The sequence below is a fragment of the Apus apus genome, chromosome 5 (assembly GCF_020740795.1).
Source record: "Apus apus isolate bApuApu2 chromosome 5, bApuApu2.pri.cur, whole genome shotgun sequence".
In the NCBI taxonomy this organism is placed as follows: Eukaryota; Metazoa; Chordata; class Aves; order Apodiformes; family Apodidae; genus Apus; species Apus apus.
The window spans coordinates 5,023,097-5,037,708 of NC_067286.1; the positions used below are offsets into that span (position 1 = coordinate 5,023,097).

Genomic DNA, 14,612 nt, shown 5'->3' on the forward strand with positions numbered 1-14,612 from the left:
GTGCTCAGACAGGCTGCTAATCTCTCACTCAAATGCAAAGCACCGACTGGTGACAGCAGCTGGAGCAGTGCAGGGCAGCCTTGCCTTCCTTGGGCAGCACACCAGCAGGACTCTTCCACACGGGAAACTCCTCCAACTTTCAGAGCATCAAAACATCAAGGGGTGACACAAGAAACTGTGATGTGTTTCACTGGGTTATTTCAATGTTTTAAATGCAAGTCTTACTACTGATCCCAGCACAGACTCCTGTGTGGTCAGTGGCTTTTTCACAGACTGGGGGCTTGGATGAAGAGAGACCAATGGTTATTTCCTCCCGTTGATTTTGTAAGAGCAGAATTACAGAGGGTGTAAAGAAAAATGTATTACCTTTGAAATACATTGAAGTGACCAACCAAGTTAGTTAGTTAGAGTGTCTTTGTAGGACACCCGCCATGACAGATGCTGAGTTGAAAATCACATTTCAAACTAATGTTTAGTATATTTTATTTTAATTCAATGCATTTTCATTTTACTTAAAAAAATCACTACAACCAATGAATACAAAGAGAGAAACTGCCAGCAATGAAAGGAAATGGAAGGTATTCACCTGCCAAGGACACAGCTTTTTAGCACAAACACCATTGTATTAATACTGAAAAGTCTCCCTTCTCAACTCAAATCCGAAGGCTGAGCCAGGAAGCACACTGTGTCAGGACTGCACTCCTAACAGTGTGAGACACTAATAGGAGAGAGGTAAGAGAAGAAATATTTAGTTCAAGGAACAATAAAAAAAGCCTCTCTAGCCTAAACTAGGTCAGGAATGGGGACAGTAACATACTGAGCCCAAGCATATTGCTCCCTAGGGAAAAGTGGAGCTGGATTCTTGGTGTCTTAGATTCTTGGATCATGCTGCAAGAAGCTTCCTTCATTTATCAAAGCAGGGACTTGAGGCCACTAGTTTGAAAGTAACACCACAGTGCAGGGAGCTCTAAATAATCAAAGGCAGTTTCATGTTGGAGAAAGGGTTTAGAGACATTGGTGAACATGGAAGAAAAGTAACAGAGCTTTGGCATTTGGCAAATGTTACTGCACTGCAACAAACCCACCTACACAGGACAAGAAACTTGAGGAAATGAACCACCTAAGAGATGACGTAATAAATGTTGTTTGTTTTTCAAAATCCTGAGGAGTGCAGCACTGCCCTCTGGTGGTAACAAAGGAGAACAACTAATAACAGTATTTTTAATGTTTAGCTTCCAGTATTCATTATAAATACTTACAGACTCAAAAGACATCCACATCAGAAAATGACAACAATTATTAGACTCATAATAAAACAGCTTTCTTTCTGTCAGTATACAGGGTTTATAAAGGTTTCTGTTTTTTTAACTAGTGTCACAAAAAGCTTCTATTTTTAAGGACCCACCATGAATCTGCTTTCTTCTTTTAAAAAAGGCACTAAATCCCTAAGCAGTTCAGAAGTCATTAGGAAACTGAAGAGGAATGCTGTCGCCTATGTATTCAAATACATCTATTTATGAACAACTTTCTACATGAGAACTTAAAAGTTTAATCATACAGCTTGAAGTAAGCATCCTAAATAATACATAGGCACCTGAGCTGTGATAAGCCAGTTGTACACAGACAGACACCAACTGACCAGACAGCACACACATACTGACTGACTACAGTAAGGAGGCCACTTTCACTTGAGAAAACCCATCTCACTCCCTTCACAAGGAAACAATAAAACATGCACATAGAACAAAGAAAATTGGCCAAAACTTAGTTTTCATAGTTAGTTCTTATGTTTCTTAGTGTACGTTTCCACATCTGTCCTCCCACAATGGCAAAGTACTGCTGAGTCTTCATATGCAAACAGGAAAAGCCATGTGATGAGTAAGTGCCACTCTGCTGCAACTGGCAACCTGTTGGCCGTAAACATCAATCTTCTCCCCAGAAGTGCAACCTCCTTATCCCACCTGCCACTGAAGACACAAACAAAATACACCACAGGTTTGTATGAAGACAGGGAAAAGAAAAACCAACCACCAACCAAACACCACAAAGTTGTCTGAAGAGTAATTTTCTATTCCAACACCTTTTATATCCAGTAAGTGAGGGACACGCAGCCCACCAGTGCCAGCTTATACAAACTCCTGTTCCCTGAGGAGGGAAAGGGATGAAGGCCTCTGAAGCTTGTGTTCTGATAACCAGATGCATCTGTTGCCTTGGAGCGATTCTAATTCTTAATTAAATCTCTGTCTGGCCTTCTGAGACAGAGTTTACATTAGAAAAGCAGTTCATCAGTACGTATGCCTACACTGTATACAATTTTTGGAGAGAGATAACATGAAACCCAAATTCATCCCCCTGCTTAGCTCAAACATTTGAGGGAAGACACAACCTCAACCTGTACTGAAAAGGGATGCTGCGTATAGCTCAGCTCAGTGAGGAGGTGCCCAGTGCTGAGAGTACTGTACAAGTGATCCAATTTGGGTGCATCAGAGGTGCAGAAACTGAGGAGAAAGGAGGTTGGGGGGAAGCTCTTTGCCATCCTTGCTTTGTGTCCCAGAAATGAAGTCTCTTTAAGAACAGTGTGCTAATGACACATGGTTCCATTTCTATCCTATTTCTCTTCCTCTTGGTTTTTCCTGAAGCGATTCAATCTTGTAGAAGACAATAAAACTGGAATATAACTGAATATGAGAACAGTTGTGTCACATTTCTTTTTTAAACTTACTCTCAGTCCTCCTCCTCCTCCTCCAGAACCTGAAGCTGCAATTCTTTTTTCTATTTCTTCTTGTTTCTTTCTCTTTTGCTCTACAGATTGAACGTTCTTAATGCCTCGAGAGGAAGCCTGGGAGAAAACACAGTTGGGTAAGACTAGTTATCTGTTTTTCTGGATAGAAATTGAACTCCCAAGTCTTGGCAACACCATTTTGTGAACTGTGGTTTGCATGAAAAGACTGGAACATTCAGTAATGCTACCACTGCATAAACCCAGGCCTTTCAGGACAGTTCTTTATACTGTGAGCTCTTGGTTCTAAAGCTATGTAAGGGTGTTTTTGTTTCATATTATTACATCCAGGTGAACGTACTTTATTGTGATTACATGCACCTGCTTTGCCTTCTAAGATGCAGAACCAGAACCTCCCTTCCCAAAAGTCCCATAAATGTTAGTCTGTTTTTTCCAGTGTTAGGGCCTATTCTTGCCATCACAGAAAGAATTAACTAGGAAGAGATGACTTGGCAGACTTAACGTCTAAGAACTTGAGCTGTTGCACCATCTGCTCACATCTTCCATTTCTTTTTATCAAAAGGCTACCTAGAGATAGGACACAGATGATGGAAATCGTAACACCAGCTTCTAACACTCAGCCAGCAGACAGAAAACGTCACAGGCCCCGTGTAGCTCCTACAGAAATTGATGGAAACTTCACACGCAGGGGGAAGAAGAGGTCACGTTAGCAGTGCTAGCCCAGCCTGCCAGAAATCCAGCTTCTAAACTTGAGATGTGAAAATAACCCGTGTGATGGTCTATCCTTCACAGGATGTGCAGATAGCAGTAGCAGACAGATGAGAAACCTGGTGTCAGCTGCCTGCTTCACAACCTCATGGTGATGGTCTAACATTGACCTAGGCTAGATGGCAGGAGTATCAGAAATACAGACGAAGACTGTAAACTTAGAAAGAAAATAGTTTAAAAATTGGTATTTACAAGTTTAGAGTTATGAAGCTATAGCATAAGCTATGGAAAAGATGTTACAATCTACCAAGGGAAATGGGCAATGCTCTCACTTGAAATTAATGACAAGTTGGGCTACTAAGGCAAATCTTACCAACAAATACTGACTCAGACCCCGTAATTTCTAGCTTTTAGGCAACTGGCCTTCCCAGTGAGTCAGGTACCCAGACTCCCCCTACAGCTCCCCAAAAAGAAGAACACCTCACCATGCCTTCAGGCTGAATAATGAGCAGTTAAGAAGCATGTACAGGAAAACACTAAGCAGAGGAGCACATCTGAACTACTCCTTTGTCCCTCATGAGGGGGAAAACTGAGTTGGGCTGCTTGCAAGACATGTTACTAAAATGCTAAAATGCTCTCAAAGGTAGTCCTGGATAATCCCAGTAGATGCTTTATCTCTTTGTCTTTTAAGAAAACAAGTAACAGTGATACCTGCTCTTCTTTAGCAGCTTAACAAGTACCATAGAACTTCAAAGCCATCCATAAGCCAAGTTGCTTCATTTCTCCCTCATCTCAGGCAAACTTTTTAGCAGCTTAAGAGCTAGATGGGTATGTTCCCCTTCCACATGTGTCCTGGTTTGAGCCAGAATGAAGCCAATTTTACTGGTTTTGTTGTTTTTTTTTTTCCCTTCAGTCAACTCTCTTTTAAGCTGCACACTTGCTGAAACTAGCAGAAAGTTTTCCTTGTGGACTGATAATGCTGGCATGTTTATAGCTGGTGCCGAGAGACCAAAGACACTCTGCTCTGCTTGTTGAATCTCCTGCTTCAGATACTAAAGGAGCAGAAGACTTGTATCTACAACCCTCCCATAGGGAGGAGTGGACTAGACTGACAGCAAAGTTGGCAAAACAAATTATTCCATCCACATCCATGTGGCTCTGGGTATAAATGTAGGGATCTTGGAAGTCAAGCTCTTTTTTTGCTGTTTCTTCTGTCCATGGCTGGTGTCCAGGGAGGACTCCATCTACCCATCTCCTTTGATCCCTAGGCCTCTGTGTTCCTGACCCTCATAACTACCCTCAGCTCCTGTCTCCAGGACATTATGGGACTGTTCACAGCTCAGGAGATGTCATGGGAGTTTCTGGGAGTGGGGGAGGTGAAAGGGGCTTTGCACATTCCTGCACATAGTTGTATATATTTGTACATATTTTATCATTAGTATTTAATTAAAGCTGTCTAGTTTAGTTTTCTCTCTCTCCTTTCCCTGCCTGGGTGGGAGAGGATCAAGAGCATTGTTGTCATTGGATTAACTGTCAATCCTGAGTCAAACCATGACAACATGCTTCCCAAAAGTGTATTTCCTATAGTTATGCTTAAAAAACCCTTTGCAATTTAAGACTACATGTCAACTGCTTTTACTATGTAGTCTGACACAAAATCAAAGAGTTTTGCAAGAGAGTCTAATGAATCAATCAGCTGTTGCTCCAATTACCCATGACTCCCTTAAAGCCAGTTCAACATGGTCCTCATCAATAATGGTCGATTTTTAATTCAATATATAACGTCACTAACACTCATACCAACAACACATTCATTCCTCTCTCTCTCCATGGTTCACCTGCAGTCCCTAAAATACATATTTTACTTACTGTAGGTTTTGCATGGTGTTTGTGGTGAGCCTTTTTTTTTTTTGAGAAGGACTGAAAAGCAGCAATAGGCTGGCTAGTTCTATGTTCTGCTATAACATTTGTATCCCACCTCTTCTATTTTAAGTAGTTAAGGCTTAGGAAACGTAAAGAGATAGAATGAGTTAATACTTCTTTGCTGGAATTGGAGCTAAATGCCACTTGGATAAAGTGAACTAGCAAGTGCCCATAACCTGCATTTGTAAAACAAGTGCAGAACCACTTGAAATTGCCACCACAAAAGTTATCTGACAAATCTGGTTTAAAATATTTCTCAGTCTTTTGTTTTCAGATCTTACAGTGGGGACAAGAGGAAAAAAAAAAAGGTGAACTCGCTTTTCAATTCTGAGGTTGTTTTTTAACTACTGCAAAACTTCTCCCATCCAAATACACTCAGCTATCCTGCAGTGGGTCTTTGACCACTTAGCTATGAAACTCTACTGTAAATAAACATTAAAAATGGTATACCACAAGACTATGAAAATACGTAATCATAATTCCCACAGTCCAGGCACCATAACCAGTGTTCCCACAAAAGCCTTATTTTCCACACAAACCAGTTACCACAGTATCTTTTGAATAAATTGCAATTTATCAGATGTTACCTCCATTTGTCTCTTTTCAGCAGCTTCTGCTAGCTGTCTTCTTTTTACTTCCTAAATAAAATGTGAAAGACAGTTAGATTCTATTCCAATACAGCCTGCACATTCTGTTGAAAGTCTTGATTTTTAAATATGACTAAAATCTGTAATGCAAACTGCCACTAAATGCCAGCCTTAAGTCAATTAGCATAATCTTTCTCCCTCCACTGCCAGGCTGCAAGAACGAAGTGGTTTCAGTGACTAATACACCAGAAGAGCAGCTGCTGACATATCTACAAACCCCACCAGAAATCTGTTTTCAGCTGTCAGCATTACACCTTCACTCCCAAAAACGCAGACTGGGATGAGAAGGCACGCAGTGTGTGAAATGACCTTTTTCAAGTGCGAGAAGGGGAAGCCTCGCCCTTCCAGGCTTAACAGGCCCCTTATTTTCTCCCCAACAAAGCCCCCAAAGCTGCGGGGTCCCAAAAGCAGGGAGGCCGGCTGCTACCCACGCAGAAGAAATGTCACCTCCTGAAGCTGAGTTAGCAGCATCAGCGGGCACTAGGGACAAAAGCTGATTTGTTTCTGGTTAAAAACTACGTCACCTTGGCCTCGGTGAAGGCACGGATCCCTGCACCTGAAGCCCGTGGGTGAGGCGTGGGGGGCGGCCAGGCCCAGGCTGCGGGCTGCCGAGGGGCGGCCTGGGCCCCACCGCCACCCCCTCCCCGCACCAGCTTCCCCCGCACAACCCCAGCCCTTCCGCACCCCCCTGGGGCACTGCGGAAGCCCTGAGGCCTGACCCCCCCCACACCCCCCACTTCCCGCGGAGCTCCGGCTCCACGGCCCGGCCTCCATCGTCAGGAAGGCGGCCCCGCTTCCCCCCGCACCCCGCCCCGGCGGGCAGGGCCGCTGCTCCCCCAGGCCCGTCCCCTGTCCCGCAGCCTCGCTGCCAGCCGCACAAACAGCCGGGCGGAAGAAAACGAAACCGGCCCCGCACTCACCGGGTCGGGCGTCTCCACCACGTCCTTGACGGCTCCCCCCATGCAGGGCAGGCACAGCCCCATGGCGGGCCCCACCGCCGGCAGGGCCGGCCCCGGCTGGGCAGGGCAGGGCAGGGCAGGCAGCGGCGGCAGGAGGAGGTGGCGGCTGCGGCGGCTGCCCCGCCCCTGGGCCCGGGAGCGGAGCCCCGCGGTGCCCCCGGGGGCGGGCAGGGCCGGCCGGGCTCGCCTGGGCGGAGCGGGGAGGGCAGCGGCCTGCGGGGGGGGGGGGGGGCGGGAAGAGGCTGGTGGGGGGGGCACGCTGTGTGGAGCTTCCCCCCCCCCGCTCCGCCCCGGTAGTTAAAACTAAATTAACTCCGCTAAGGCCAAAGGGACAACGCTCCGATGAGTTCCCGGCCGCGGGAGGGGTGCAGGGGTTCCCGGCTCCGCGGGGCGGTGCTGCCTGGGGCCGGGCTCGCCCTGCGTGCGGGGCTGCTGCGGCTGCTGCTGCTGCTGCCTGGAAGCTGCTGGAACGTGCTGCTTGCCGCCTGGCCAACCCAGGGGTGCTCTCGTGCGGCCTCAGCTCGCAGCCAGCTCGGCGCTTCGTGTGTCGGTTCTGCCCGCAGAGCAGCGCGGCCCCGGGCGTGACGGCGCCGGGGAGGCCCGGGGCTGGCGCGGGCCCGGGCAGCCCCTCCTCCCCCAGGGTCACCCACAGACCCTGAGGGGTTGGAAGGCGCCTCGGAAGATCATCTAGTCCAGCCCCCTCGTCCTCCCTTGGACGTGTCTCATCCAGCCGGGTTCCGCCGGTTTTTACTTCACGGAAAACGTTGCTCGCGTTTCGTCGCTTTTCATTTACGTTCTTCCTGAGGTGCATGTGATGATTCCCCCCCCCCCCCTTCCCATTTTAAATATTTTTAACATTTAGAAAGCCCCTGGTTTTAGACGGAGGAATGCTTGCTTTCATGTTCAGTCTCTGGTCCCCTTTGCAGGGGTTTGCTGTGGCTTACTGTCCAGAGCTGCCATGCAAGAGTTCCTTCCTTGCCCTCCTTGGAAAACTCGTATCAGCAAACAGAGGAAACCTGAAAGTTTCAAAGCTCTTCCACTATTGATTTTTATTTTTCTTTTTCTTAAAATGTTGCCACCTTCGCTTAGTTATTTGCAGCAGACTCCAGCACTATCCTTTTCCATAAAAGTTCCTGAATTTGACTGTTGGTGTATAGATCCACCCCCAAGCATTATGTGAAGAGTATAATACATATTCTTCATAAACAATGCAACATCTACCCCGTTTCTTTCCTCGGTGATTTTGATCAAGGTATACCTTTTTGCTTCAATGTTCCCCTCTGCTCTTGTGAGACCCCATCTGGAGCACCTTGTCCAGTTTTGGGGCCCACAACATAAGGACATGGAGCTTTTGGAGTGAGTCCAGAGGTGGACCATGAAGATGATCAGAGGACTGGAGCAGCTCTGCTACAAAGACAGGCTGAGAGAGAGTTGGGGCTGTTGAGCCTGGAGAAGAGAAGGCTCCAGGGAGACCTTACAGTGCCTGAAGGGGCTCCAGGAAAGCTGGGGAGGGGCTTTTGACAAGGGCATGGAGTGATAGGACAAGGGGTAATGGTTTTAAGCTGAAAGAGGGGACATTTAGAGTAGATACTAGAAATAATTTTTTTACTATGAGGGTGGTGAGACACAGGAACAGGTTGCCCTGAGAAGCTGTGAATACCCCATCCCTGGAAGTGTTCAAGGGCAGGTTGGATGGGGCTTGGAGCAACCTAGTCTAGTGGGAGGTGTCCCTGCCTGTGTCAGGGACACGGAACTAGATGATCTGTATGGTCCCTTCCAACCCAAACCATCCTATGATTCTATGACTCTCTGACTCTGTATCCTGCAATTTATTCCAGAAGCCAGTGATATCATACAGGATTGTAAAGTATTTAAGTGCTTTTTATTTGTTCCCTGCAGCTATAATTAGCCATCAGAAAGGGTTATCCTGTTGCTTAACTAAGTACTTTACATAAGTCACAACACAGGCCTGGGCTTTCTCAACTGGACAACAAAAGTTCCCCAGTCATGGTAGGAGGCTGATGAGGTTTGTGGAAGGGGGAGCAGCAGGAGGTCACCTGTTGCCCATCCCTCCTTAGCAAGGCTGAGATTGCCTGCAGGAGTGCACAAAAGCTCCAGCAGAGCAGCCAAGCTTAGTGTATATAGAGCTTCAGGTTAGAACTGAGGGCTTCTTGACTGGTTGCAGTCCCCTAGTGGAATCATCAGATGATAATTCCTGTGTGGCTAAAATAAACTTTGCTGCATCTGAAAAAGAGAGAGGAAGAAGCACACTTGGAGAGAACTCAGCACAGAGAAAGAGAGCACAGCTTTCTGGCAGTATGAGCTGGTAAGACAGAGCTGAAAAGGTGAGTGGTTCAAGCAGAACTTTGGTTCTTTTTGAAGTGCCTTTATAAGGTTGTCAGAAAGCTGTTTATTGAGAAGTAGCAGGAAGTATGGTAACAATCTCTTGTTCTGTAACAAAGGACTTACAGGTTATTACTGAGGGTTTTCAAGGCTGTAGTATTTACCCCAGAAGTTTAGGGATAACCTTTCAGTTAAGTCCTTTAATAACTGGTTCTTGTTAGTCTTCCTGGAATGAGCTTAAAGAAATTCTCAGTAAGTGTAGTTTGCAATTAATTCAACAGCATCCTTGTGTGCTCAGGTACACTGATAACCAGTGATGGCTTGAAAATTAGAAGCCAATTCAGATTTTGGGGATAATTTGGGCTCTATATTAAGCTTATCTTCATAACCACAGCAGTGATCACTTGGCAAAGTGTGCTCTCCTCCTTTACAAGCTGCAGTGCTCCTCGATTAATTGCTTCCTGAGTATTTGTTGATGCTGTGAGATTAGAAATGGTAGTTCATGATAGCTCAAAAAGTAACAGATGATAGGGGTTTCTAGTTCGTGTGTTTTAGTGCTTTGGGAGGACTTTTTGTGAACTTTGCTCACCCTGTTGTAGTGGAATAACACTTTAGTTATATAATCAACCTAAACCAAAAAAAAACATATATAACACTGCCATTAAGTGGTAGCACATTGTTTTTTAAATGGGGCTACTAGGCTGACCAATTTTATTTTTTAATTATTGTTCACATGGTGAGTGGTGTGTAGTGAGTTTTGAGTATCTGGTTTAACAAGAAGTACATATTGAAAATGTCCTCGATTTTTCTGTATGTTTTTGGCAGCTCATTAGATGATCTGGTAAATTGTTCCTAGTTACTTTGTAATTGTTTAGTTATGGTGGCATTTGTGCGAGAAGGGTGATGAATTGCATCTTAATCTGATTTTTATCAGTGCTGAAAAGTATCTGACTCTCTTATCTTGAAATCCAGCAGGTGGTACTGTTGACACAAAAATTTCCTGTATTTCCCAAATCTATAACCACACCTCTGATGTATTGATTTGTATTTGATATTACAGGCAGTGTGTCTTTAAGTAGGGATGAAGGTGCTACTGTCTGCTAGATTTCTGTAAGTGTCAGAAAGCTTTTTGGCATAACTGATGACTGCAGGGGGGTGAAAAAAGAGGCAGCTTTTACTCTGTACTGTTATGTGTTCAGGATAATGCATGTACAAGGGAAATTGCTTCAAGAATCCTGGCCAAGTGACTCACAGGTTGATGACTTTCACTTTTGATGTGAAAATTAGTCTTTACACATACTCAATCTGCCCCAAATGTCCTTTTCAATACCTCCATCTTCTGAAACACTTCATATTGTTACACCACTGCAAATGAGAGTCCCTTGAGTAGGAGGTCTAAAGGGGCACAGCAGTTCTGGTGTTGGCCCTTGAGCATGGGAACCTACTGATAGTGGAGGATTCTTGTTACTGCTCTTGCACATAAACCTAAATCATAGACTTATGGAATGGTTTCGGTTGGAAGGGATGTAAAGATCATCTAGTTCCAACCCCCTGCATGGGCAGGGACACCTCCCACTAGACCAGGTTGCTCCAAGCTTCATCCAACCTGGCCTTGAACACTTCTAGGGAGGGGGCAGCCACAGCTTCTCAGGGCAACCTGTTCCAGTGTCTCATTGCCCATACCCTAAAGAATTTCTTCCTATTATCTATTCTAAATCTCGCCTCTTTCAGTTTGAAGCTGTAGAGAGGGTATATACATTTCTGGCTGTTAGTTTAAGAAGTTATTGTGCTCATTTAATTATATAAAAAATAAAACTCATTACTAATTGGAGCATAGTTGGAATTTAACTTCAGAATGTTCAGTTACTAATCATATCTCTCTTCCAGCTAACAAAAGTATTCATTTGAATTTTAAATTTTAAGACACTTTTTCTTCAAGAAAAGGCAAGTAACTAGAAGAGTGACTCAATCCTGCCTGTGGTTTGGGAGTCAGCAGTACTTGCTTTCACCATAGGCAGCTTTCAAAGCAGTGAAGACCAGGAGCCCTTCCCAGGAGAGAGGCATGGAACAGCTTAGTGCCAGGCTCTCTACTGGAAAATTAATTGCAGCATCTGTGGAGGTTTATGTGTTACCCTCTAGTCATTAGCCATCAGCTTCAGTATCAACAGGAGAGGAGTGAAGGTGATCAATACAGATGCTGCCATTGATTTCCGTGCGAGCAGGCGCAGTCCTGGCGGACAGGGGGTGTCCGTCCGCTCTGCTTAGCAAGCCTACAGGTCTAATCCTCTCCACAGCAGTTCTCAGTCAGTCCCACTTACTTATTTCTTCTCTGGCTATAACGTTGCATGTCACCATCCCCTCAGAGTAGTAAATTAAAGGGGAAAGTCAATTTCTGGTTGTAGAAGAGTTCTTGTCTCTGTGTAACTGCCGCCTGCGATACAGGTCCAGTCCTGTCAGTTACAGAACAGCAAGTTGGGCTGCAAAGGTGCACTTCCACCTCTGTCCTGTCCTTTTCAGGGCCATTAGAGTGCTCTCTATAATCCAGACAATACATGGTTAGCTGCAAGAAGCAGGCAGACTCTGCTATGCCTTGGGCACTCTGGATATATTGAAGTTGGCAATGGTGCTGGTTTTAGATCCTCAGCTCCTTTTGTTGGGCTCCTTCCTTCTTGAGAGGTTCAAGAACAGCCATGTGTGTAAAGCCTGCTGTCTAAAGGGCAGTTACTGGAGACACAGGCTCCAAGTACTAGGTGTGAGGAACTAATAAACAGTGTAATTTTGATAGGTTTTATTCCTAACATCCGATTTATATATGGGGAGATTGATTCCCACAGTCTTACCTCAGTATCTTCTTAGTAGCTCCATCAGAGTTCATGGGAGAAAAAGAAAAGGATCTGTTCTTAATATTGCCAAATCAGGGTCTTAATTATAATATTTGATTGTGGGCCAAGAGAAGAGAGAGAAGTGCATAGGATGAGCACAATTTAGTGACTTAGTATTTTGTGCCTTTTTTATAGGTCACATCTGATAAGTACCTTAGATTTATACCCATCTGGACACATAGCGTGAAAATTTCTAGACACTGTCTGGTTTTGGACAATTTAAAAAAACTTAGCTGTTAAATCACTAACTCAAAACATATTTTATGTGTGCACATAGAAGATTAGCAACAGTGAAATAATAATATTTATTTTTTCCCTCTGCTTAAATGTATGAAATTTTGCGCAAAATGTAGGAAGGACATGGGATCTGCAAGGGATAATTAGATGAAAATACAAAATTAATACCTCCCAACAGATGAAATGTACTAGTTCTCAACATCACTGAAAGTTTGAGAAATTTTAAAGAATGTAGCAAAACTGGGTTTTATTTATTACTCTAACTCATTCCAACCAGAGGTGACTGAATATGTGTAGTGCTTAACTACAGATTATGGATCACAGAATGACAGAATCTTAGGGGTTGGAAGCGACCTCGAAAGATCATCTAGATGGAGATACTCAGTGTTCACTTCATGACTTTCTACAAATTTCTTTATATTTTGTCTTAGGGATTACTGTGAATATCAGACTGTAACACAAGCTCTGTATGAGCTGTGATAATACAGCTTTTGTTGAGGTCCATGAAAGCTGAGCTTTTTTGAGGCTATGGCTTAACTTCCTTCAGAAGCTTTCAGCTAATCTTGATAGTTTTCCTTCATTAGCAATGAATCCCAATCCATTAGTTTTCCATCTTTCCTCATGGATTGTCACGATCTGCTCTGCAAAGCAAGACAGCTTTTCAGATTTAAGGATGTTGCTACTTCATGACTAAAAACTTGCATACTGCATACAAGCCTTCTGTCTATATATTTTTCCTTCAGTGTAAGAGGCCATACACATGAAGCACTGAAATTTCTGGGAAAATTCAGTGTACAACTTAGTAGCATCGTATCTTTGAATAAAATCTGTAGAAGCACCTGGAAATTCTGCTTGACTGTGTGTCCAGCATGTAATGATTAACTCTGAATCCTGGTGAATTTCTGAATCCTTCCAATGTCATTCCTAACTGAAACAAAGAATGCTTTTAGGTACTGTTTGTTACGGTGCATTTATCAGTCCAGAATACCTCGGCTAGACAGTAATTAGGGACTGCCAAAAGAACATCTGTTTACAGTCACCCCTTCTAAGGATAAATTTGCATCGTGAATTAGCTTGTGCTAGAGTACAAGGGCAATTAAAACTGTGAAGGAAGATTTCACTGCTTTTTAAGGTCAAATTGCACTCTGCTTGCCTCTGTACTGCTACACAGTTTGAAAAATCACTGTGCAACAGACTCACGCACAAGACATACAGCAATGCATGTGCTTTCTCCCTCCAGCATGTTAGCAGAGATAGGCTTTGGGTTATTGGGCATAAAATAACTTCCAAACTAAACAAAATCTAGACCATTTTGTTCACAATTGCTTAAGGATGGGAGCAGATTATTCTTGTCCTTTGTATGTTCTGCTTGCTTTCTGCAGGCATCTGATACTTTCACGTCTTGCCTGGGGCACCAGTTTCAGATCTTGGGTACAGACTGCAGTTAAGCTCTTGCACACCTGGCTTCTTTGTGGCTAATAATCCTCACCAGTTTAACAGAGGGGTTTGCAGTCTGTTCCCTGCCAAAGTGTCTGTCTTCCTGGAGACTGGCACAGCTTTAACATACCCTATGAAAAGATTGTATCCCTGGTGGGATTTTTGTCCTGCTCAAAACTGACTTGATGCAGCTACTCTAATGCTTTCCCCTTTTGGTCTTTTACTGGTTGGCCACTCTGTAATGTGGGTCATGTTGTGGAGTTGCCTCTTCAGACTTCAGAAACGCTTAGACCCTTGCAAAGAGTGTGGCATATAAAGAGTACAGCTGTGAGAGCAGGGACATCCTGCAGAGTTTTCTACAAGGCTATAGTATTTTTATATGAAAGTGCACTTTTACCTGTTTGTGTGTTGTAAGAGGTTTTTAAAAAGACAAACTAAATCTGCTCTTGGATTCACTTACACATTTTGAATCACTGTTTTTGGGGATGGGGGAGGAACCCAAAGGGTGAAGGGGACAGACATGCAGAAGGTTTCATGTTTCCAGCCCTTTACTATCCTCTAATATACATTAATGGTGAATCAGGTGTATTCTTATTAATTACCAGCTAAATAACAAATGAGCAGATCATAAGCTAAAGGAGCCTTTCCAGGGAAACACATTTTCAACTATAGCAGAAGCCCATGCACCCATGTATTTGTGAGCACACATAAATGCTTAATGGGCACGAAAGTGAAA

General features: G+C 44.2%; 1 protein-coding gene across 1 annotated transcript; it reads right to left on the bottom strand.

The window, feature by feature from the left end:
* Positions 1-466: 466 nt before the first annotated feature.
* SVIP (small VCP interacting protein) lies at positions 467-7,163 on the bottom strand. The gene is made up of 4 exons (XM_051622075.1): positions 6,939-7,163; positions 5,959-6,009; positions 2,723-2,839; positions 467-1,967 (listed from the first exon to the last, which is right to left on the bottom strand). Exons 1-4 carry the CDS (start codon positions 6,999-7,001, stop codon positions 1,953-1,955), a joined length of 246 nt encoding a protein of 81 aa, XP_051478035.1. The 5' UTR covers positions 7,002-7,163; the 3' UTR covers positions 467-1,952.
* Positions 7,164-14,612: the final 7,449 nt, after the last annotated feature.